Raw genomic sequence first — 25,530 nt, 5'->3', positions numbered from 1 at the left:
GCATTGTCTTGAGGAAATGTGGGATGAAAGGGAAGGGGACTGGCCAAGTGAGAGTGGTCTCAAATATGCAAAGGAAAAAAGACAATAAATTGTTTTCCAGATGCAGTGGGTAAATAAACAGGACAGCAGAGGTACAAAAGGGGAACTGAGGTTAGACATGATGCAAATGCTGTAGCAGCAGTGCAGTGAAACACAGGGGGAAACGGCCCAAGGAGGAGACAAAGTGCAGAGCAAGAAGCATCTGTTAGGAAAGACAGAATCTTGTCCTGTGGCAGAGGGCAGATGGAGTCTGCACAGCATCTTCTCCTGCCTTCTCCATCTCTATGATGCTGATGAAAAGTTAAAAATCCTCAGTTGCTATAAACTGGGGAAACTTCATTAATGATTTATAACACTAAAGAGGCCTTGCCTGAAATGTGTCCAGTGTAATAATTTCTTTCTACCTAATTTTTTGCTTTTAGCTATGAGATTATGAGTAATAGCTATGGGGCTACACAGCTATCCAGAAGTCCTTTAGCTTTCCAAAGGTCAGTTAATCTATGATCTAATCTGATCATCACTGAAATTAAGTGGAAATAGTTCAGCAGGCTCTAAGAGAGGGTGGTTTGTATATCTAGCCTTTAGTTATATTGAGTTAAACCAACAATAAGCAAAGCAACACAGAGGCTCACAGGATGTTTGGGGTTGGAAGGGACCTCTGGAGATCTTCGAGTCCAACCCTCCTGCCAGAGCAGGACCATAGAATCCAGCACAGGTCACACAGGAACACATCCAGACAGGGCTTGAAAGTCTCCAGAGAAGGAGACTTCATAACCTCTCTGGGCAGCCTGTTCCAGTGCCCTATCAGCCTTACAGTAAAGAAGTTCTTCCTCATGTCAAGCTGGAACTTCCTGTGCTGCAGTTTACATCCACTGCCCCTTGTCCTACCACAGGGCATAAACAAGCAGAGGCTGTGCCCTCCCTCTTGACCCCCAGCCCTCAGATATTTATAGACATTGATTAGATCCCCTCTCAGTCTTCTCTCCAGACTAACCAGCCCCAAGGCTCTCTGCCTCTCTTCATCAGGCAGTGCTCCAGTCCCTTCAGCATCTTTGTAGCCCTCCTTTGGACTCTCTCCAGCAGATCACTGTCCCTCCCGAACTGGGGAGCCCAACACTGGATGCAGTATCCCAGGTGACATCTCACCAGGGCAGAGTAGAGGGGAAGGAAAACCTCCCTGGATCTGCTGCACACACTCCTCTTAATGCACTCCAGGATCCCATTGGCCTTCTTAGCCATTGCTGTCCCATGCAGAACTTGTTGTCCACCAGGACTCCCAGGTCCTTCTCCACAGGGCTGCTCTCCAGCACATCACCTCCCAGCCTCACTGCTGCAATTTATTCATCCTTCCCAGGTGCAGGACTCTGCATTTATCCCTGTTGGACCTCATCAGGTTCCTCTTTGCCAAGCTCTCAGCTTGTCCAAGTCTCACTGAAATAGGCAGGAAATAAATTTTGAAATTCATGATCTTTCTGTTTTACTGCAAGGAAAAAAAAAAAAGAAAGGAAACTCTGCCTTTCTAGCTATCTGCTGGTTTAAACCAGCTCTCACTCAAAACTCCAGCATGTCTTCAGTGCCTTCTGTTCACCTGTTGATACCCCTGTCCCTCAGGAGGTTTTATGCAGCTGGGGAAACAGGCAAGATTCACACGAACTTGGCTGATCTATCTTGACTTGTTCACAGTGAGAGCTGAGCTGCATATTTGAAATGTACTCCTTTGGAGAGTGGCATACTTCAACGAAGCAAAACCAAAAAAGAACTCAGTTATAAAAAAGAAAAAAAAAAAGGGGGGGGAAAGAAAAGCAGAGTTGGCTGTACAGCTCAGCAGTTAAAGGAGTACTAAAATAGAAGAGTGAAACTTCTCAGCTGTAAGCCTTCAAGGATTTCAAGTCACTATTAGTGAATTAAAGATCTGAAAGGTTGTCTTAGCAAGCAGATGCTTTGATCCTCATGCAGTGCTACAGACTGGGGGATGAGTGGCTGGAGAGCAGCCTGGCAGAGAGGGTCCTGGGAGTGCTGGTTGACAGCTGCTGAACATAAGCCAGCAGTGTGCCCAGGTGGCACAAAAGGCCATTGGCATCTTGCCTTGTATCAGGAATAGTGTGGCCAGCAGGACTAGGGATGGAATTCTGCTCTGTACATGGCAATGGTGAGGCCTCACCTCGAGCACTGTCTGCAGTCCTGGGCCCCTCACTGCAAGAAAGATATTGAGGTGCTGGAGTGGGACCAGAGGAGAGCGATGAGACTGGGGAAGGGACTGGAGGGAAAGTCTGATGAGGAGAGGCTGAGGGACCTGGGGGTTTTTAGCCTGGAGGTGATTTAGGGGGGACCTTATCATACTCTACAACTACCTGAAGGAAAGTTATAGTAAAGCACTTCTCCCAGGCAGCTTGTGACAGGACAAGAGGGCAGGGCCTGAAGCTGTGCCGGGGGAGGTTTAGGATGGATGTTGGGAAGCACTTCCTCAGGGAAAGGGTAATTTAGACACTTGAATGGACTGCCCAGGGAGGTGGTGGAGTCGCTGTCCCTGGAGGTGTTTAAGGGAAGATTGGATGTGGCACTTAGTGCCATGGTCTGGTCAGCGTGGTGGTGCTGGGTCATAGGCTGGACTTGATGATCTCAGGGGTCTATTCCAGCCTCAAGAATTCTGTGATTCAAAAGATAGCTAATATTTCAAATTTTTTGAGTGACTTTCCCCAGGTACTTTCACTTCATTATGTCTGGATTTAGTAGCTTTGCTGCTACTCTTGCAACACATCTGGAAATCCCCTCCCACGTAACACAGACAACTTAGTTTCAGATACTGAATTTTGTAACACATGCACAAGCATTAGAAAAACAAAATACAAAAGAAAACCAAAGATTCAGGTCAGAAAACTAGCTTCCTTTTGACTCTTGACTTTTCTTGTGCTGCATCTCATCTAGATTATGATACAGCTTAATTTTTATGGATGTCATCTGAGAATGAGAGCTGAATCCTCATTGTCACTGAATACATTCTGTACGTTAAAACTGGTAGTGCAATGCATCGCAGCAAAGTCTTTAATTAAAGTGCAACAGTGCCACAGCTACAGTACAGGCATGGCCCAGGAACCTGCTGCTGGGTATAAAAATAGCTGTGCTGAAACGTGTCATACCACTACAAGATGTGACTGAGGCAGTAGAGACACTCTTGCACTCCAAACCTCAAGTATTACTGAGCCCTGATTTTCATCTGGGAGAAGCTGTGATCAAATCAGTGCATGTATTATTTTCCACAAATGAATAATGGCATGAATGAGGACATATTAAACACCTACAGTGTACAAAGCTTTTCACAGTGGTTAGGAACCAAACACAAAGAAAGGGGCTGTGAACTTTCCAGAGCTCTCCTTTTGTCCTCCTGCCTGTTGGGATACAAGGTGCAGCGTTCCTACAAATGCCCTTGTGCCAAACAGGACAGGCCTCTGATTTGGGCTCAGTAGCAAGCTGACCAACCTTCTCTCCTCTTCTCTACCCTCAAGGAAAACAAAACAAAATGAAACTACTTTGCTATGAAAACTGGGAAGATGAAGTTGTCTCTGCCAGCACTGGAGGCAGGGAGCAGCCAATTCTGCATCCCTCCATAGCCCTCTGCCATGGGATGTGCCAGCACTAACACGAGGGGTCTGCCTGACTGGGGGAGGAAAAGCTCTCCCCGCCAAGGACAGTGAAACCCTCCCTATGCTCACTCAGCCAACACAGGAGCTTCAGGAGAAACACAACCCAGAACCAAACATGGAGAAGTGCCTGCCAAGCCAGGCCAGCAGTGCCCTGCTCTCTGAAGGAGCCAGTGATCTCTAAATGCCCAGCCCGCGCAACCCCTTTGCTTTGCTGGCACAGCTGATGCTGTCATTGCGGCACGGGCTCTGCAAGGGCTTCCCTGTAACACTACCCACCACAACACCCAGAGAAAAGCAGCACCTGGGCTCCCCCTCTGCCCAAGGCACAGCATTTGCATGTCCTTGTTCCTCACTAGAGCAGACACTACATCCTATGGCAGGGTGCTGTGCCGCACTGGAGCCCCAGGCAGGATTTTAATGTCCCAGTGCAGGCCGAACTGTTTAGTAAAAGAGGCTGTGTGGATCTGGCACAGGGCTGTGTTGCAGGGAGAAGGCATCAGGAGCAATGCAGTGACGATCACTGCTTGCTGGGAAATGCATCAGGGAGGCACAAACACATAAAAGAGAGGAGATAGGAGATAGTTACCTAACATGACGAAGGGGATTCCCAGGAAAGTGGAATTATATTTCCCACCAGTGAGATTGATGATCCCAGCTGCAGTCAGAGTGGCAAGGGTGACAGTCAGCAATCCCAGCAGGCCAAGCCAGGGTTTGCTGCGGACACAATCCTGCATGGAGCAGCAGAGAATGGCCAAGGTGACCACAAGGACCAAGCTTGTGATCAGGTAGCGCTGTGACACCCTGCTCGTCTTCTGGAAATCCTCCTTCAGCGAAGAAGAAGTGAAAGGATACATTTTGACTTTCCTGTTGGATTTCTGGAAAAGTTCAACAGTGTCACAAAAAATGGATTCCCACTTCTCTGCCACCATGTCATTCAAGGAGTTGATGGCCTGCAAGTAGTAGGTGAGCTGAATGGCTTCTGCAGACTTCACCCGGTCTTTGCTGTGCACAGTAACCCCACCGAGCTGATGCCCATTATACACTTCCCTGCCATCCTTTAAGTGAGTGATCGGGTAAGTGATTGCAAAATTAGTTCGGTTAGAAGAGCGAGCAGCCTTTAATTCCTCCAGCACATGCACTATGTCGTCCACTATGCATGTCTTGTCATTGTTCAGGATACATATATGGGCAAAGGTGTAATTGAAACCAGGTCTTTGAACTTGGATCCTGGTCACAGCAGAGTGCAACTACAAGGGAAAGAGAAATCACAGACGTTACTCATGGGTTCATCTCGCACGGCAGCAGCCACTGCAACAGCTGCTGCTCATCGCCGTTCCTCTCCTAGTGCATCTAAGGAACAACAACAAAGACAGAAGTTTGGGGGACTGCAGTATTAACAGCATACTCATTGCAAAATAAGAAAGGAAACATGCACTAAAATAGCAGCACTACTCCCCCAGGTCCTTTGCTGGTAACTCAGGTGTGTTGTAACTTGCATCTGTGCCGTGTGCATCTGCTGTTTGGCCTCTCTTATTTAGAGACTCCAAAAGCCCAAGCCTCCACTTTCAGGTGATCTGGGTGAACATGAAGTGTAACAGCCCTGCCATATCTGGAGATACTGTCATGCCCAGGACTGCCAGATTAACCTCTCTTGACAGATTAGACTTCAGGTACAGAAGGCAGAGGAGCAATGCGACCAGGGGTGCCACCCATGGTGGGTATGCTGGCAGCCTGGCAGCTGGCTGTGGGCAGGGCACTGCCAGTAGCTTGAAGGGCTTGAGGCTCAACAGGGCTCTGGCCAACCTGATCTAGTTGAGGATGCCACTGCTTACTGCAGAAGAGTTTGGACAAGATGACCTTTGGAGGTCCCTTCCAACCCAGACCATTCTATGAAAGGCCACAGCATAGAGATTGTTGGCATTGCAGGAAAAAGATTGTTGGCATTAATTAATTTGCACTGTTTTTTTCTTCCCTCTTTCCTCCACCAAATTCTCAAAAGGGAGCAATGGCAGACACACTGGTTTCCTCCTTCTCTGTCTGGGAGCTCCTGTCAGTCAGGAAAGGCCTCTAATTTTCGGGCCTGCAGGTTATTACTGCTTATTGTTTGGTCTCACAGCATTTAGTGCAGCCTTCTTTCTAAGTTGTTTTGCATCCTTCTGAAATTTGCCATGCCTGAGCTCTGACCCAAAGTGCATTCAGTTATTTTTGAACATCAGAAAGGCAGAAAAATTACCATTTCTTCTTGAGAAAATAGAGAAAATGTGTGCAACCTGTTCTGACTCTGTTTTAGTCAACATAGAAGAAGCAGCAAGAAATCTGAAAGATGGCAAGGGGATAGCCCTAATAGGCTGGGGTTGCAAGATTTTTCAGAAGGAAAACATTGAGTTTGCTGATGTTGGGAGCCTTAGCAAAGTACAAACTGGGTTTTTTATTGGTGGTGGTGGTGGGTTTTTTGCCTATTTTTCTTGCAAAATGTGCAGGTTTCACCCAGCACCATCACCATTTAATTCCTTCTGTGCTGTGGAGTAAGTAGCAAGACCTTCTGTAAGAATGCTGCTGAGGCCAAAGCTTCCACCAGAAGCCTGAGAATATTCTCCCTGTGGTTGTGACATCCTTTGGGTTGGAGAGCCACAAAGTTTAGGGGAGGTTTAGACTGGACATTAGGAAAAAAAAAATTCATGGAAAGGGTTGAACAGGCTGCCCAAGGAGGTGGCTGAATCACCAGAGAATCATAGAGTCATAGAATGGTCTGAGCTGGAAGGGACCTCCAAAGGTCATCCAGTCCAACCTCCCTGCAGTCAGCAGGGACATTCCCAACTAGATCAGACTGCCCATGGCCTCGTTGAGCCTCACTTTGAATATTTCCAGGAAGAGGCCTCAACCACCCCTGGACATGTTTAGAAGCCATCTAGATCTGGTGCTTGGGGACACAGTATAATGACTGACTTGGTGGAGCAAGCAAAGTGGCTGGACTGGATGATCTTGGAGGTCCCTTATGGCCTGGATGATTCTATGATACAGGAAAAGGCTCCTTCTCCTCTCTTCTAGGTGGCACAGGGGTTACCCAACATAGCAAAGGCAGGGGCTCCTGCACACTGCTGAGCACATGCTTTGTGGTATTTTAGATCTATCTGCAAAGAATCCCCCATGAATCCAACTGTTTTGTGGTTGCACTGCATCATCTGTGATGGGTATCAATTTAGTTATGTCACCTCTGCTCCTCAGTATGACATCATCTAAGCAAAGATTACAAAATCCCTATATTCTCAACTTTTTTTTTCTCTCTCTGGCAGCTTCAGGGTATATTTTTCCACATTTGAGTAGCTGTGGAGTAGTGGAGATATTCAGGATGAGGCTTGACAGGGTTCTGGGCTACCTGATCTAGCTGAGGATGTCCCTGCTTACTGCAGAGGGTGGTGGACTGGATGACCTTTGGAGGTCCCTTCCAACCCAGACCATTCTATGATTCTGTGATTCACTTTGAACAGAACAGTTCAATGTTGACATTAGAAGGACAGGTTAGAGAAATGAACTACCAGACCTTCTCACAGTATTGTAAGAATACAACAACTGGCCATGGTGAGAGGCAAAATTCTCCATCCTGGAGAATAAATATCTGTCTGTGCAAGAGAGGGGCTTCTGCACAACTTTCTTCTTAAATGAAGCAAATTAAAAGATTTCCAAGAAGATGCTAAAAATACAAATTTAGGCAAATGAAGGGGAAAATTCTTCCAGTCTTTCCAGTTTGTCTGCAAAGCTCTGCTCTTCAAGAGATCTTTTGGGGTATGAAGCCAAATGTATGTTGTCACAATTTGGGGGAAATGCTCTGATTTATCAAATTAAAGACAGATGGCTGATTTTAATTCATTACAACGGCAGCTCCTGTATGGTTTTCAGTGACAGTGGTTGCAAAATCGGATGTCACGTAAAGAAGCACAGCTGAATGCAACTCAGAAGAACAGAAGGAATTTCCTGACTGTATTAGATTCACAACACAACTCTTTCAGAGAGGACAATGCAGAAGGAACTAAACCATCATGCAACTTTCATCAAGCAATGTGTGTTGCTATTTACCTTCCCTGCCTCACTGCTGCAATTGCTTCCTTCTACAACTGAAGCACTTTTCTTTTAATATTTAGGTTATAAAATAACCTCATCTGTCACAGCTGTTACAGCAACTTCAGAGAAAGGCTAGAAGCTAAATGTCATACCTAAAATACTCATATCTTCTTGGGAATCATCATTTCAGACTCAGGAGCCCATTCTGCAGTGGTGGCCTGGTGCTTCTTGAGAGGCTCTGCCAGGCTGGACCAGGCACTGCGTGGGTAGACCTGACCGCTGCATGTCCCAGTGATGAGGCTTCAGGGAGCAGAGGAGAGCAGGCAGCCAGCTCTGCATCCTGACACTTCCTGGCAGCCAAGCAGCCCCCAGAGCTGGCTGCAAGCTTGTGCAGTTTAGAGTAGCTAGGAGACATACTCTGAGCTTTGCCAGTGGCCACAGTATTTGGTCTCGAATTGTAGGCAAACAGCCAAAGTGGAAAACCTGCCATTTCCTCCCTCCCAGCAAAGTGTGTCCAGCACTACCTCAGTGCCCAGGACTCAGCTCCAGGAAGCCTGGCTCAGACTTTCATCTTCAAGACAAACACATCACCTTACTTGCACGTCACTTTTTCAGATCACATCCTACAAAAACTCCCCCCCTCTGTTGCTTTACTGCAGGCCAGGGGTGCACTGCAGCATGGCTGCAGGCTGTCCCTCTTCCCTTTGCTTGCCTGTGGCTGCCTGGGCACCCTTGGGCTGCTGCCTCTTCCCTGCTGACAACTGCAGTCCCATGACACTCTCCTCCCTGCTGCCATGCTGAGGATTCAACTGTGGCCACCCAGATTTTTCCACTTGCATCCAGAGCCCACACTCACAGCCCCAGATGACTGGCTCCCAGAGAAAAGAGAAGGTCCAAGAGGTTACAAGGGCACATCCTATCAGTTCAAGGGATTACACAGTCTGCAATTTGGCTTGCCTATGGTGCACCAGGAGGTCCCCCAGGAAACTGGAGTTTGTTCACAGGGGATGGTGAAGGCTGTTGTGTGATGGGGACAACAGCAGCAATACGCTAATGCATAATGCATGCTGCCTTCCTCAGCACAGCAGATTTTAAGAGCAAGTAACCAGATCCTGAATAAACCTGGCACCTACTACTGGGACAAACAACTGACCCCCAGATGCTCGGTTATCCAGGTGTTTTCTTATCCTTACTGATCCTATTAGGAGAAAGGGAGATTTAAAGAAATAATAAAGCTGAATGCATGTTTTTTTTCTTGAAGGGAGACATGCACTGCTTGCTCATCACTCACAGCTTTTTCAGCTAGCTAATAGTGGAAGGCACCAGAAAGTAGTTTACTGCTGAGATGCCAGAGCACTGCAGCATGGGAGCTACACAACCTTGCCTAAGCTCCCTTGCCACGGTGGCACACTGTCCCTGAAAGCACTCGGGCGTGAAATAACAAGTTCCACCTCTCCCTTTCATTGCTGTTTCAACAGTGACCATCACTTCCAATTCCCTTCTGCCTTCTGAAAATACTGTTTATGTGTGTCCCATAACATGCCAGAGAGTTCTAGAGCAGCATTGTCTCTTCCTTCAGCCTTCGGCCATTTGCATTTGATAAAATCTTGGTCCTGGATTTTGTTTACTCTAAGTCCCATGCTCACTCAATTATTTATTTCAGACAGAGAGGAAAGATGGCTTCAACTGGGACACAAATCCCTTTCTGTAAATACCTCCAGGTGAGGGATGTGCTCATGCCTCCACACCAAGCAACGTTTCAGCCTGTGGCACAGCTGACAGATGAGAAGTGGTGAAATTGCATCACCCTACTGGCTGCTTTTGCCCATGGGCCCAGGATGGGATGCCAGGAAGCAAAAGCTAAAATCCTTTCACTTATCCAGGGCTAAGCCATTTGCTCCAGGGCCTCAGAAAGCTGTGGCTGTAAAGATTTCTTCAAGCTGTTTTTTGGCTGCCAGTCCTCCTACCTCTGCCATCAGCACAGGAAGAGAGGTGCTGAGAACCAGGGCCCCCCAGTAGACTCTGTTGGCTGCCCAGATTTGGCCAGTCCCTGAACCAGGCTATGCAAGACAGCTCTTCCCTGTACAGAGCTTGGCACTTTCAGCAGTGGCAGCAAAGCTGAACCTGGAGGCCGAAGGGTTGTACTTACAGATGTATATTCAGGACAGAAAGGAAAGCTTGATTTCACTAAGTCTGCACAAAAGATGCAGGCAGCTAGAGGAAGGGGTGGGAAAACCTCTATCTCATTTGCTTTATTCAGATGTCCTGTCTTTAATTAAAAAAATGAGCAGGTATCACTAGAATTTTGTCAATTTAGTCAGGAAACAAGAAAAGCCTGCAGCCTCCTTGTGAAATAAACAGATCCCACCCCAGCAGAGAGGGGTTAGAAACTCTGATTTATGTGCAAAATGATCCACTCCCAGAAATCCTTTAAGTGCATGTTACACAAGGAGCTATCCCAATCAGAGCTATGGGCAAAGAGGACAAGGCATGAGGACCCAGTCATGGCCACTGATGTCCCACATGGATCTCATCTCACAGCTTCTCTCCCAGGGTGAAGACTGACAGCAGCATGCACTGAGCCACTTCAACCTTGCCAAGTTCCTATTCCTAGCTCATGGAAAGCTATCTCCACTCCCATGGGAGTTGGATCAGAGTCACAGTCACCATTTTTAATATTAAGGATGTGTACAACTACCTCCTGCTCATCATATCCACTGTAAAACTGTGTTTGCTTTTGCTGCTGAGCAGTAATGTGCTGTTTTATAGGGGACATTACTTATTGTAAGGACTCAACTGTGCTTTGCTACTTCAGTCAGTGAATGGCCAGCAAGACAGAATCAGCTAGATGCAGTGTTTACACCTGGGCTGGAACAGTCTGCACTATCAATACAGACTGGGGGATGAGGTGATAGAAAGCAGCCCTGAGGAAAAGGATTTGGGGGTGCTGATGGATGAGACGCTGGACATGAGCAGGCAGTGTGAGCTTGCAGCCCAGAACACAAATGGCATCCTGGGCTGCATCCAAAGCAGCATTGCCAGCAGATCCAGAGAGATGATTCTGACACTTTGCTCTTGTGAGACCTCACCTGGAGTGCTGTGTGCAGGTGTGGAGCCCTCAATATAGGAAGACATGGACCTGATGGAGCAGGTCCAGAGGAGGGCCACAGAAATGGTCAAGGGCTTGGAGCACCTCTGCTACAAGGACAGGCTGAGGGAGCTGGGGGTGTTCAGCCTGGAGAGTACCTGAATGGGGCCTACAAGAAGGATGGAGAGAGTCTGTTTACAAAGACCTGCAGTGACAGGACAAGGGGCTAATGGCTTTAAGCTAAAGAAGAGCAGGATTTAAATTGGATGTTAGGAAGAAGTTCTTTACTATGAGGGTAGTGGAACACTGCCACAGGTTGCCCAGGGGAGTGGTTGAGGCCCCATCCCTGGAGATATCAGGGCAACCCGATCTAGTTGGAAATGTCCCTGCTGACTGCAGGGAGGTTGGACTGGATGACCTTTGGAGGTCTTTCAAGCCTGGACCATTCTGTGATTCCATGATACACAGCCGTCCTCCTGTCTGTCCTACAAATGATCTGGCACATGGAAGAGACATCAGAAGTCAGATATCACTTTTCTTTTGTTGTTGTTGCTATTATTTGACTCCGTTTAGTCTTTCACTCCACAGCTGATGGTTCAAATTAAAAATAAGCTTCACTCCAGTCAGTGCTGCCAAAATCTTGGTAATTTCTTTTTTACTATCATTTTCACCAAGTATGCCTTCTCCCTGAGCCTGGAGTATTTCTCTGGAGCCTGAAATATTGTGATTACAAAACAAATAAATTAAAAATCTCTGTTTTCCTTGAAGAAAAAATGAAACCTGATCCCATGGTTATGGACAAAAGCCTAATAAGGCTCAAAACCCAAGTGAAGAATGAACTCATTATCTGCTACTACTTAAAATCTCATCACTGGTTTGGGTTCAAGACTGAAAAACTAGAAAGCAAGTTGAAGACAATGATTTTAAATATAGGCTTTACTTTCACATGCAGCTGGCTTACTCTTTTTGGTTGTTTTTGCTCTTTTTTGGTAATTTTTACACCTTTTTGGTAGTTTTTACTCTCTTTTTTTGGTAGTTTTTACTTTTTTGGTCATTTTTACAGGTAACTTCTGCCAAGGAAAATAAATAGGAGAAAAAGCCTTTAATGGCTAGCTATAAATTTCTCCCTTTTGAATAGGATCTCCGTAATCTCTGGCAATTCCTGTCTTTGCAAAGTGCTTTTTCAGTTCGCTTCGAGAGATGTCCTCAGTCAAATTAAAAAGGTTATGAGAGGCAAAAAGAGTTGCACAGTTCCCAGCTTAGTTCGTGAAAGAAAACACCATTCTTTTGAGACATGGGTAAAAATTAAACTATTAAATAGTGTATTTTTATCAGAAGGTGCAGAGAGGAAAGGCAAATGACCTCCCTGAATGGGGCTGTGTCCTGCTGTCAGCCTGAGGGCTGAGGTTCAAAGGGGGCTGGTGGGCAACAGCCTCCTGACTGAGCCAGCCTAGCCAAGGCACAAGAATGTGCTGGGTCAAGGGCTGGACTAGATGATCTTTGAGGTCTCTTCCAACCAGACAGACACTGTGTGCACACAGCCAGTGGAAGAAACCAACAGATCCTCATGGCTCAGGATAAACACTAGGAGCTGCAGAGAGAGAGTGTGCAGGAAGAATCACTACGGGTAGCAGAGCTCTTTTCCTAACAGCCCTACAGTCAGGTTTCCTGAAGAGATGCTAAGATACTAATTATGCAAGCTGTGTATTTTTGCAACCCATTTTTTTCTTCAGCTGTCCAAAACGTGCTGAATTATATTTGCTCCAAACAATTTTCATGTAAATAAAATCTAAAAATTGTTCAAGCTACAAGTCATCAATCGAGGAACAACTATTAGTGCCTGAAGTGGCAGATGTGTGTGCATTTATATTTCCATCTGCCTTCTTGGTAGCTTCAGAAAATTGCTAATTCTTTTTTTCCCCCCCTAATCTGAAGTGCAGAAGCTTTTCTAATCAATACCATCTTCATTCTGACAATCGTTCTCGTAATTCTGCCTGAATTTATCCTACCAAAAGAAACCCAATTTAGTATTTGTCCTGACCTGCTGCCAAGGGATGGGGCACCTAGGCAGGATAAACCTCTCTGCACAGCGTGGTGTGGGGCTCTGAGCTGAGATTTTTTTCATAATCACAGAATCATAGAATTGTCAGGGTTGGAAGGGACCTCAAGGATCATCTAGTTCAAACACCCTGCCATGGGCAGAGATGCTTTCACACTGGATCAGGTTGCCCACAGCCACATCCAGCCTGGCCTTATGGTGGAAAAAAAAAGCTGGAAACTTTGCTCCTGCGTTTGATTTTGCATCAGCTCCACTGCTGGCTGCCTCCACACCTCTCCATAAGCACCCCTCCAATCCTTACATTGCTGCTCAGGGGGCTGGATATACAGTGCAGGCCCTTGCCAAGGGCTTCTCATTCATGTTTATAAATACATAAAGGGTGAGTGCCAAGAGGATAGAGCCAGCCTCTGCTTGGTGATGCCCAATGCCAGCACAAGGGGCAATGGGTGGAAGCTGAGGCATAGGAAGTTCCATGGAAACATGAGGAAAAGTTTTTTTCCTGGTGAGGGTTACAGAACACTGGAACAGGCTGCCCAGGGGCATTGTGGAGTCTCTTTCTCTGGAGATATTCAAAACCCACCTGGATGTGTGACCCACCTGATGTGTGTGACCTATGCTAGGTGCTCCTGCTCTGACAGAGGGTTTGGACTCAATGATCTCTGGAGGTCCCTTCCAACCGCTAATGTTCTGTGATTCTGTGAAGCCCAAATGTGGTTGCCAGGGGCGTCCTGGCAGCTCTCCTCAAGCCTTGTGGCACTGCCTGGGGTGCCAGTGGCCTGGCCTTGGGTGGCCGTGACATACAGAGGTCCCAGGCTTCCAATGCCTACCCTGCCTGTTCGCTGCATCTTCCCAGAGAGGTGGTGTCCCTCATCACACACATCCAGACATGTATTGAGAAGATCTGTCCCCCATCATCTCTGTTTGTTACATGGGCGGTGGGGGCTGACCTTCAAAGGCAGGAATGGTGATTGGCTGTGCTGGGCACTCCTAGCACAGCCTGTACGGCTGGCAGCAGCTCAAGGTACAGAGATGTGGAGGAGCATCACGCCATGGTGTGAGGCAGAAGGGAGAATGGTGGAGGGGCCCCATCACACCTGGGACTGTTGGAAAATGGCAAGGGAGGTGGCGAGGAACAGCAGGCTGCAGTTGTCCTCCCAGGCACAGGCAACTTCAGGACTTCTGCTCGAGTCACTAGCCAGTGCCTGCGGGAGAGATCAAACCCTCCTGGCAGCAGCATCCATGCCAGGAAGCTGCTGCTGCTGCCACCGGGAGCTCAGGGGGGTTTCTGCGCAGGCTTCCAGGCTGTCCTTGCAGTGTGCTCTTCCCCAGCCATGCCCAGATCTTACCTGCGTATCTTAATTCTCATCTGTTTTCGCATAAGATACATTTTAGCCCTGCAGCATTGTGCTGCTATGACAACAGGCTTGTAGTTCTGCTGCTTTCACACCCTTGTTTTTCTTATGTTAGGACTCTTCCCCACATCCTACAGCCTTGCTCTAAAGACACATCTTCATCCTTTTTGACTAGTTTTATCAGCAGGATTTGCTATTTCTTCTGTTGACTGTTTCCCTCAAAGTGTTTTTAGTGCTGGTGTTACCTAAACAAGGTAGAGACCCACTATATCCACTGCCAGATGCCACAGTTGACTGCCTGTGTCCTGGCACTCAGAAGTAGTTGAAGTTTTAAAAGAAAGGGTACCTGCATTAGCCAGGATCACAACAGACCCAGCTTCTGACTCTGCTAACAACCAGAACACACTTCCAACAACTGAAAACAATGGCTTTAGCGTGCCACGTTGTGCAGTAAAGCAACTGAAAATACCACAGACACAGGAACATAAATAGGGTTATTACCTCACATGGAAGAGGAGGCTGAGGGGAGACCTCATTGCTCTCTACAATTACCTGAAGGGAGGTTGGAATGAGGAGGGGGCAGCCTCTTCTCCTTGGTGGCAAGTGACAGGACTAGAGGAAATGGTTACACACTGCACCAGGGGAGGTTCAGGCTGGATGTTTGGAAGTATTTCTTCACAGAGAGGGTTGTCAAGCACTGGAATGTTCTGCCCAGGGCAGTGGTGGAGTCACCATCTCTGGAGGTGTTTAAACAGCGTGTGGAGCTGGTGCTTAGGGACATGGTTTAGTGTTGACCCTAAACTGGGTTAAAGGTTGGACTGGATGATCTTTGAGGTCTCTTCCAACCAGATGCTTTCAGTGATTCTTTGAAATGCAGGAAGAGCACAGACAACAGTGTGTAGGCACCCATACTATCAGGGACATAATTAAGGATCACAGAGAAAAGAAATAAACCCTCAACATCTATGAGGTCTACAAAATTTGGAAGGTGAACTCTTTTGTTCTGCAATAATCAGAAGTTATGCAGTTCTTAACAAATGCATCCTTAAACAGAGACTCCTCATTTTCCTATTTGTTCAAAAAAGTATTTTATCAGTTCTCTGGATCTACTGCTGGCCAGTTTACGTGAAAGGGGTGATGGAATACCACTGCGTGGAAAGATGAAGCCACTGTGTGGAAAAATGAAGCTAGGAGAAGTTTCTGCCCCCCCCAAAAAGCCCCAACCCCCTCATCTACAGCTTTTTACAGAGGCCAACTGCAAATCCAATCCCCTTCAGTAAAGCATGTTACATTTCAATCCCTTTTCATCTTTGTGTCTTGTCATCTTAAGTGGAGGGGGGGTGGGTTTTATTGTGCCAAAAGAATGTTAGCCCTGTGTTATTGTTATAAACACAATAACCTAAGTGGAAGAGAGGCCACTCTTCTGCAAAAAGGAAAAAGAGGAAACCTTTAATTTGAAAGAAAAGAAGAAAGCCTTTTGTGATATAATGCAGTTAACTGACTGTAAGCATGGAGGAACAGAGAGGCTCAAAAGGATGGGTGTCTCAAATTCTGGCTAAGTCAGAATCTGTCCTCCGGGGTGCAAAAATCTGGCTAGGTTTGTATCTCCAGTCAGTCTGTATCCTTTGAACCCACCAAGTTTCTAGCGGCAAGTGAAAATAAAAACCATCATGAAATGGTAGGGGTCTGCTCTAATGCTATTTTCAGGTGGGATTCTAGGTTTAGACAATTCCTCCAGACTTTTAACATGGTCATCTAAACTTCTGTGCACAGCGGTCCCACCACATACCCCTATGATTTTTGTTTCTCCAGGCACTTCTTGGCAACACAAAGATAAAAGCGTGCTTTCTTCAGTTAGGTTTTACTTCCTACTTCTCTCTCTCCCCCTTCAAAAAGTGAAATTTTGAGGAAGAAGGGTCCTGCCAAGGATGCCAGGGTCCTGTGCTCGGGTGGCTGGGGCCCCATCCCTGCAGATATTCAAGGTGAGGCTTGACAGGGCTCTGGGCAACCTGATCTAGTTGAGGATGTCCCTGCTGACTGCAGAGGGAGTTGGATTAGATGACCCTCGGAGGTCCCTTCCACCCCAGACCATTCTATGATTCTTCTGGTAAAGCAGCAAGTAAAATGTCATGGCTACCCTCCCTGTTAGGACTGCCCTCCCACTGTATCTCAATCTTGATGCATCTCTTGCGCTCTCTGGGACGTGCCAAGGCATTTTGCTGGATCATCTATTGAAGGCCAGAGATTCCAGACACATTTAGGTTTCTTCCTTCCACAAATGACTGCACTGGCTGGAAATGCAGTATAGGGATGGCAGGCCTTGAATGGTTTAAGCGTGGAGAGTTATGAGAACTATGGCTAGAGATGATTATAGAGAAATTACATTTTTTAAATGGTTCTCTACATCATCTCCAGGTCAAAATTATTACATAAGGCAGCCACACACCTCCCTGATAATGAGCAGGGGAGACCTGTATGTGTAGCAGCTTGTCCATACAGCAGGACCTGCCACTGTCATGTGAGCAGCCAGCATGGTGCTGGCAGATGCATGCTGTCAGAGGGAGTCCTACAGCAGCTCCTGCTCGGGAAGCACTGCTTTAGATCTGGGCCCCAAACAGTTGTGAGGCTTGGCCCTTTCCTGAACATCTTCCCAGCCAGCCAACAATGTGCTGTGCACTAATGGCAACGACAAGTTCCTTGGGCCAGTAATCTGCCCATGAGGAATTGCATCAAGCCAACATGAATTTTTAGAGAGGTCACCAAAGAAGTTACTTCATTAAGTAGTTAACTGATTAGGATGTTAGATTAATGTTTGACAGTGCCAGCTAGGGTTCCGTTTCAACTGCTCAGATCCCAAAACTTTGTATGCCTTTACAAGTGCGACCATGGAAGCTGACTTCTTCCTCTGCTGAAAGCAGAGGAAATCTTCCCTTGCCATGTGCCCAGGGTAGCTGTAGCTGTTCCAAGCTCATTGCCTTCCCTCCTTGGCTGATGAGGTGGAATATGGCAAGTAGGGAAACCAAGAATAGGTGTTGTAAGAGCAGCCAGTGCCTGCCTGGGGCAACCATCCTCCTGGGTTTCCCATCCTCCTGCAAGTGGGTGGAGATGCAGCAACAACTATGCGGGAGGAGCTGGTGGCCAACCTGACGCCTCTCTCGGGGAGTTCACCCTTCTCCAGGGAAGGAAAGACAAGCAGATGTTGCCCTATAGGTTCTCTGCCCTGACTGTGCCTATGTGGCAGCATTTTCAGGCACACTCCATGGTTTCACCCATCGCACTTATTTCAAAGTACAGTACTTTGAATTGGTTAGCTCTGGACTGGGGCTGCCTTTGCTCTCTCCCCCCCTTCATGCAGCTGCATATATACAGGAAACCCTTGATAGCCGCCTCTCCCTTTCCCTTTCCCTTGGTGAACCCTGCTGACACAAAATGATGTAGCCCTGCATCACCATGGGTATAGCAATATTAGGAGCTCAGATCCATCCCTCCTGTTTTGCTGTGCTTCGACCCACGGGGCCACCCCCAGGGCTGGGTAGACAGCTGCTAGAGCCTGGGTCTCCTCACAAACAGAAAAATAATGAGGACTGAAGACATAATCTATTCTGCACAAGACATACTGGAATTAATTAGATAAATAAAGAGCTGGAAATAATGCATCAAAGGTGCCTGACAATGTCAGATTAGCAGCAAAAGCAAACAGTCAAATGGCAACCGTGTGCATTATCTGAAGCAAATGAAAAAATAATCATTTTGTTGGCAAATTCTGCCAAATAAAAACGAGGCAGCGTTAAATAGTGACAGAACTTTCTAAGTTACAGCTCTGCTGCTGCTGCGATAAATCTCAGGCAGAAGTTTGCTTGCGGAAAGATTCTGAGTGCCATTTATTTGTGTGTCACCGTCCTGTTGATAAAACTACAGATCTCTAGAGAGAGCAGCACAGAGAGAAAAACAACAAAAAAAAAAAGCATAAAATCCATGATGATGATTATCCTATGACTGAGTAAATCTGCACATATTGGATGTGAATGCAATCCATGGTAGAGGAAAAGGAAGGAATGAAAATCGCCTCTCTGGAGTATTCTCATTCGCCAGTAACATTCCCATTACTGTACTTGGTGAGTTGATGCTCATTAAATCTGTTTGCTGATTACCTTTGGGTAATATGTCAACAGAAAAAAAAAGGACATGTAAAATACTGAATGGCTCTGTACTATAGTTCTGTACGTGGCTACAGTAGAAAGAAAACAGAAATAAAGCCACTGTAACAGTTATTTCCTTGTTTAGTAAAGAGTGTGGACTCTCCAAATACAATAGGTATTTCCATCGGTCTTCTTATTCCAGAAGAGACACTCCTCTGAAGCTATTACAAAGAATTAATACTGCCTTTTATATGGGCTGGCAGTTTGACATTCAAGGGGAAAAGAAAAGGCAAGCAGTGCTGAATCTCCAGGGTTTCCATAAGGCAGCAGTGAAAACCTGCAGGACTGAGCTCGCCACACCTCTGGTTATCTGTAAACGTTCCTTTCCTTTCTCTTGGGTGAACTTGCCCCTCTTTACACACAGTTTTTCCATCTGTCCTGCCTGTTCCTCCTTCCTAGACTGTTCAAAACTACTCAGGTGTAAACTCTAAAAGAGTTACCAGCTTCGACAAAGGCAGCCTGCCGACATGTTATGACATAGAGTAGGATGAGATGTCCTGTTAGATTGCGACTCGCGCGCTCCTTGCCGCTCCAGTGACAGGGAAAGATGCAGCCCGCTCTAACTTGAACCGGCAGCACAGGCTGCACCATGCCTGCAATCTACAGCTATGCTGGCATTCCCTTCATCCATTAAAACAGCATTTTTTTTTGTGATGGTGGGTTGGGAGTGGAGGAAAAAAAATACTACTCACTAATCATCTGAGTTATGTCATTTGCCTTCGTGAGCAGTGAGAAGGTTTGGCGCTACCCTGCTCCAAGCAGAAGTGCAGTCCGCACACAGCAGCAGCCCCTAAAAGCATTCTCGGCAGCTTGGCAAATTGGTACCTAACTGTTTTTGAAGTTTGAGTTTATCAAAGCCCGAGTCTCCTTAACTCGGGAGCACGGCTGCAAGGCGAGCTCAGAGGCACTGAAAAACGATTTAAGCAAGCACCCTGCCCTTCTCGCTCACCCAATGCAAATAAAATCAAACCAGGAATAGAACAAAAAGGTTTTCTTAAAATAAGGTGTGTGGGATAAAATAGCGGAGCCCGCGGCGCTGACAAGGGAGCGCGGTGCCGGCTCCCGCGGCGGGCAGCATCCCAACTGTTGCAGGGAGGTGACCGGGTGGCTGCGGTGGCAGCGCCTGTGGCTGGCAGGCAGCGGCCGGCCCGCACGGGTGGGTCCGTGCGTGTGGGAAGGTGCGGGGACCGGGCTCGGGGCTGGCTGGATGCGGAGCGGGATGTGGGGTGCCAGGCCAGGAGGGGTGGCAGCGCCCGGGGCCGGAGCCCCGCCGCTGTTACCTTGAGGATGAGATCGGTGTGGTGCTGGTCCAGCATGTTGGCCTTGCGGAAGGAGGTGATGATCACTCTGCCGTACCTCCCGGGCGTCTGCAGGTCAGAGTAGAGCCGGTGCTTAGAGCGGTTCACCGGGAAAAGGCTGTCCACCAGGTTCCTCTCGATCTTGGCCAGGCTGTGCGTAGGGGCCAGGAGGTGCTCCACGCTCTCCTCCACCTGGTAGCGGCTGAAGCTGGCGCCCAGCAGGATGGAGATGAGCACGGGCGCCGAGGCGAAGAACACCGGGTGGCTGGCGACGAAGTGGCCGAGCCGGGAGAAGGACGTCCCCAGCCCCCTGTGCAAGACCTGCCGCAACATCCTAGTGCGGAGGGCGCGCAGGAGGGTGAGCGCCGCGTCGGGGCCCCCGCAGCTTCCCCACGGCCCCCGCAAGACCATGGGGCAGCCCCACCGGGCGCCGCCTCCCCGCCGGCCGCGGCTGCGGGGGGCCGGGGGCGGCCGCCGCGCGTGTGCGTGTGTGTGCGGTGCGTGTGTGTGCGGTGCGTGTGTGCGCGCCTGCCCGCCGGGCTGCGCGCGCGGGGTGGCTCGGGCGCTCGTCCTCCTGCAACGCCGCCGTGCCCGAGAGGAGTTTCCCAGCGCCTCGTTGCCTGACTTGGCAACCCACCGCCCCTCGCCGCGGCCGCGGAGCGGCGGCGCGGACCGCCGGGGGTGTGTGGCGGGGAGGGGGGGCAGCCCCGCCGCCGCGGCCCCACTGCCCCTCGCCGCGGGGAAGGGGCAGGCGCCGCTCGCCGCTCCCCGCCCCCGCCGCGGAGTTTGCGCGGGAGCGGGGCTGCCCGCAGACTGCTGACTAATCCCCCGGCCGCGGCAGGCGGGGCGGGTGCGGAAAGCCCTCCGCGGCGCCCCCGCCGCCCTTCGCCCAGGGGCGCGGGGCCACGACGGGCGGCGCCTAGCACGGGGCGGCGGGGCGCAGCGCGGCGCCTCCCGCCGGGGCCGCCCCGCGGGCCGCGCTCGGGACGCCGCGGCGCGCCCCGCCCCGCCCGGCTGCCGCCCGGCCCCGCCTGCCGCCGGCACTGCCGCGCCGCCACATCCCCGCCCCGCCCGGGCCGCCTGGGTAGTGCAGGCTCCCCGCGCCCCCGTCGGGCGGGTGGCGGGGGTGCGGAGCGGCAGTGCACGCCTCCCATCCTGTCATCTCCGCGCTCAGTGGAAGGGGAGGTGTGTGTGTTTTGTGGGGTGGGGTTGGCTCAGGGGTCCGCCACCAGGAACATTTAGGCGCTTGCCCCGCGGGCGAGACGAGTCTCAAGGGGCCCGACGGCGCTCCCGCCGCGCAACCCACCGCGGCCGCCCCGCCAGCGCGGCAGAGCCCGCCGTCCCCGCGCCGCCCGAGTGGGCATGTGCGAGCCGCGCCGCACCGCACATGCCCATTAGGGAAACAGGGCGCTGGCGGCGGGAATGCCCCTGCTTGCCTCGCCCTCCCCGGCCGCCCGGCGTCTTCCCTGGAGCCTCCCCGGCAGCGCCCTTCGCGGGGAGGCTCGGCCGCCTGCCGGCCCCGCCGCTGCGGGCAGGTTCGTGCCGTGCTGAGCCGGAGGGGCGCGCTGCCGTTCCCTTAACTACAAGCCGGCAAGCCCAGCGGCATGTGGCGGAGCGCGCTGCCCACCTGTGCGGAGGTACGCCCGTCCCCGCCGGCTGCCATCGCGGGGTGGGACGGTCTCGTTTTTAAGCACACATCGCAGTGAAATAGCAGAAAGAAGCGGAAATGCTCCTGTTGGTCGTGTCAGCTCTAGCCGCTGGCGTATTGGGGCAGACGGATCCCACCGGCTGGCCCGAGCGGTTACTTCCCAAACCAAGGGTCTTGGTGCTGAGGGTCCGATTACTACCCAGGCCGGTGCTGTGACACGCCGGGGGGCAGGCAGGTTCTGTTTGACAGCCGCTGCACCTGTTGCTGCAACTCGCTGCATTGGTTATTGATAGGCTGGCAGTCATCCTTCCTTTCTCACTGCTGTAGCGTCTGACCTAAGCTAACGTTCTGCCACGGATGTTTCATGCACAAAACCTCTTGACATCGTTCCCATCTCCTCACTCACCTAGGTCACACAGCTTGAATGCCCGACTCTGACGTTCCATTGCTTCTAATGTGGTGAGTGAGTGAATGGTTTGAGTAGTGCTGAGTCAAAGCCAGTAAGGTCCCTGCCTGGTTCTCCTGGGTTTTGTGCCGAAGCACAGGAGATGCTCTAGGCAGTGCTCTGCCTTGCAGGGCTGTCATGGCTGCACCCAGAGTGCCTAACCCAGGAGTTCTGGGACTGGTAGTATGATCATGCCTCTCCTTGGTTCCACTCCCCACAGAGGTGGGCTCCCACTGCTTCTATCAGTTTTACACCAGTTTAAGGAAAAAACAACAACAACAAGAAGAAGCCTTAATTTGAATGTAATTTATAGAAAACCTCAATGATGGTAACAGAAGCAAACACAGGAGACAACTGGGCCCTAGTTTGGATGAAGTTTGGTATCAGGTCAGGCTTCAAAGCCCAGGTCTTGTAGTCCAGTGCTCTTCTCTCCCTGCCTATTTGCAGTGCTTCACAGATCACAGTGTGGGCTTAGTCATGCTGTTGTGTGTTAGGACCATCAGGATGTGTCCAGTGCTTTATGTCATTAGCAACAAGTGATGAGCTCTTGTTACTACTAATAAACCTTTATTAGAATAAACCAAACCAGGTTGGAAGAGACCTTCAAGATCATCGCGTCCAACCCATCAACCAATCCAACCCACCCAAACAGCTAACCCATGGCACCAAGCACCCCATCAAGTCTCCTTCTGAACACCTTCAATGACGGCGACTCCACCACCTCCCCGGGCAGCACATTCCATAGCGCAATCACCCTTTCTGTATAGAACTTCTTCCTAACATCCAACCTGAACCTCCCCTGGCGCAGCCTGAGACTGTGTCCTCTTGTTCTGGTACTGGCTGCCTGGGAGAAGAGACCATCATCCGCCTGTCTACAACCTCCCTTCAGGTAGTTGTAGAGAGTGATAAGGTCACCCCTGAGTCTTCTCCAGGCTGAGCAACCCCAGGTCCCTCAGTCTTTCCTCATAGGGCTTCTCTTTTTTTAAAATGTCCATTAAAGATATTTTAACATTACTGAAAATGAAAAGACTTACTAATTATTTGCAGTCTCTAGGGTACTCAAGAGAACAAGTTTGAGGACCTGACATCCAGCCCAGTTCTTGGTACACTAACACTGGAGGAGCTACAGGGGGGCACAGGAAGAATACATCCATTTTGCAGGGTCAGACAGGGAAAGGGATGTATCAGAAGTTCTGCTGGGTGTTCTGTCTTCCCAGACCAATGTCTGCTCTACTGCCTATTGTAACCAGCCTCAGACTGCACTGTGAGCTGTGGTAGAAATGTCTTTCCAAAGGTAGTTGTAGGGTTTCTACTCCACAAAATTCTCCCTCCCCTCGGCCCTGTCTTTGACTGTGGGGTTGCCTATAGAGGAGGGACATAAAGAGGTGAGATGTGAGGCAGCTTGATTTATGCTGCTAAGAACAGTTCAGCTGTGTGTGCTGCAACCATACCAAGCAAGAGCATCATGACACTGTGAGCGTCCCAAACCAGAGAGGAAACCTTCTGGCTACTCCTGACTCTGCAGACAGTGCAGTCACCTTGTTACTGCTGATTGATGGTCACTGCTCTGGCACTCCAAAAATATGTTCTGTGGTAATAGGGTTGTCAGGAGTGGAGCAGCTGGAGGTACTCTGAGAAGCAAAATATGGCTGAGAGCTCACCTCTGTTGTGGGGGAAGCTCCAATAACTGGAGTTCTTGCCAGTAGCATGTGCTGGACGTGTGTTGTTAACCTGCTGAGCACTAACCAGCCCTGCCTATCTCTGGGAGGAAATGGAAGGGTAGAATTTCTTTCACGTATACGTGCTACTCTGCTCCAGCTCTGAATGGCACTTTACAAAATGGATAATGATGTCTCATTGCTCTAGAGAGTTTCCAAACGAAATTAAGAAGAGAAGGATGGGAAGAGATGACCATACAATAAGGTGCAGATGCTGGGAAGAGGGATAATGAGGGGGAGGACAATATGATTATGTCTTTTCAAAGCAAATGCCTCAGGGCAGCTACTTTTGGGGACAGAGTGTAAAAGGGAGATGGAGAAGATGTGACTCATAAACATGGCATCTGCACAGGGTTCAAGTCTGCTCTCAAGAGCAGACCTCCCTGCTGTGAAACATTTGTTAGCTCTTAGACCTGAGCAAAGAGACTCCCTCAACAGACACTCAGGAGCTCTCAAGTCCAAACAGGTCTGGTGGCTTAGTATGAGACAGTGTCATTCCTGGGGTGTGTGAGGCCTGGGTGGGTCAAGCAGCCCAGGCCACAGGGCTTTAGCTGTTTGTGATCACAAGCAGAACGCTTTGAACATCCAGAAACGAGCATCTCTTTGCTCAAATCTTGTTACAATAGCAAGTTTTAAAACTAATGTGAAAAGAAGAAGTACAGAAGGCTTTATTTAAAATAACCTCTTCCCCCTACCTTCCCCAAAAGGGTCTAGCTGATGGAAAAAGCTAAGAGAAGTGATGGAGGAGGGGATTCCTGATGAGTAACTTCAGATGAGTAAAGAGGGCCTAGGGGAAAGCAAAGGTGGCAGGAGCAGCTGGGATGGCTGTGGGAGGTATGCAGAGAATGAGGGTTTTTTGTTGTTTAGTTAGGCACGAGGAACCAGAAAAGATATTTTAGGAGTGTGTGCAGGGGATTTAGTGCTGCAAGTGGGGAATGATTTTTGCAACAGAGCACTGAGCAATGTGTGATGCAGGTTCCAGCTGGAGCTTGGAGAGAATGAGGTTACCCACAGTGAGGAGATGGATAACAAAGACTTTTTATTTTTTTATTTTATTTTAAAGGGAACTAAAAAGAAATGTTTTCAAGGACAGTTTAACAATTATGGCTGGATTCTTAAGGGATGCAAAACCTTTTTCACTGAAGTTCTCTGTGTTACGCTCATTTATACCTGCTGAAAGTCTGGCTGGTGATGTGCAAAGACATTGTGTTTTGTGCCAAGGGACCAAAACAACATGTAGCCAGCCCAGAATGGCTGGGGAGAGCGGTAGCTCTCGTTGCATCACCCGACTGAGCTCTGCTCTGTATTTCTTGGCCTTAGGTCTGGGACCTGGGCCAATGCCAATTAAACTGGGGAGGGCACAGACAAGGTTAATGATAAAGTTAATCTCGCAGTGCTGATTGGTGAGGGAATCTCACAACTTGAAGCTTTTGTCCGTTTGCAGCTAAGAGGAAAATGAAGCAGGAGGAGGCCTCCTCCTTATTTCAAGTCTGGGTCCCATCATAGTAGGACGATTCCCTAAAAGTATCACTCTTTTCACTGACACATGCAGCACTTCTCCCACAAGGATGGCAGTTTGCTTGTACTGGAAAAGGCTTTCTAGAAGCAACCATGGGAAAATGCAAGCCCACCTCAGTGCAGTTAACAGTGTATATTTCATGAAAGAAACTCTTCACTTCTCTCTTTTCCATCTCCTCAGTCCCACCTTCTCTTGGCTGGCACCAAAGAGTGGGGCATCACAAGCACGACTAGCATCATCGCAGTTTGAGAACCCCAAAATATGGTGATTTTTTAAAACTCTGCAACCAGAGAAAGCAGCAACTAAATAGAAGATCGAAGCAGAATCTTTAGCCTGTGTCACATCTCTCTAAACAAGTGCTTTGGGGCATGAGGCAATACCCTGCCATGGGATAGCCACACGTTTTGCAGTCTGCATTCACAGATTTCATTGCCAGCATTCAAGATGGTTGATTTCTCACCTCCA

General features: G+C 49.2%; 1 protein-coding gene and 1 long non-coding RNA gene across 2 annotated transcripts in view; one reads left to right on the top strand and one right to left on the bottom strand.

The window, feature by feature from the left end:
* The window catches only part of PTCHD1 (patched domain containing 1), a 50,907-nt gene extending 30,348 nt beyond the window's left edge, over positions 1-20,559 (bottom strand). Inside the window, exons 1-2 of the mRNA XM_068144786.1 lie at positions 19,718-20,559; positions 4,267-4,927 (exon numbers count right to left, since the gene is read on the bottom strand). Coding sequence (XP_068000887.1) covers positions 4,267-4,927; positions 19,718-20,146 — 1,090 coding nt within the window. The 5' untranslated portion in view covers positions 20,147-20,559. The remainder of the gene's footprint in view (positions 1-4,266; positions 4,928-19,717) is intronic.
* Positions 1-25,530, top strand: part of LOC137444268 (uncharacterized) — a 139,510-nt gene that overhangs the window by 105,776 nt on the left and 8,204 nt on the right. The window lies entirely within an intron of this gene.

The sequence above is a fragment of the Melanerpes formicivorus genome, unplaced genomic scaffold, assembly GCF_026170545.1.
Source record: "Melanerpes formicivorus ecotype bairdi unplaced genomic scaffold, bMelFor1.0.p_v2 SCAF_11, whole genome shotgun sequence".
Classification (NCBI taxonomy): domain Eukaryota; kingdom Metazoa; phylum Chordata; class Aves; order Piciformes; family Picidae; genus Melanerpes; species Melanerpes formicivorus.
Note: the sequence above shows the minus strand (reverse complement) of the source record. Positions and strands in the feature narration are given on the sequence as shown.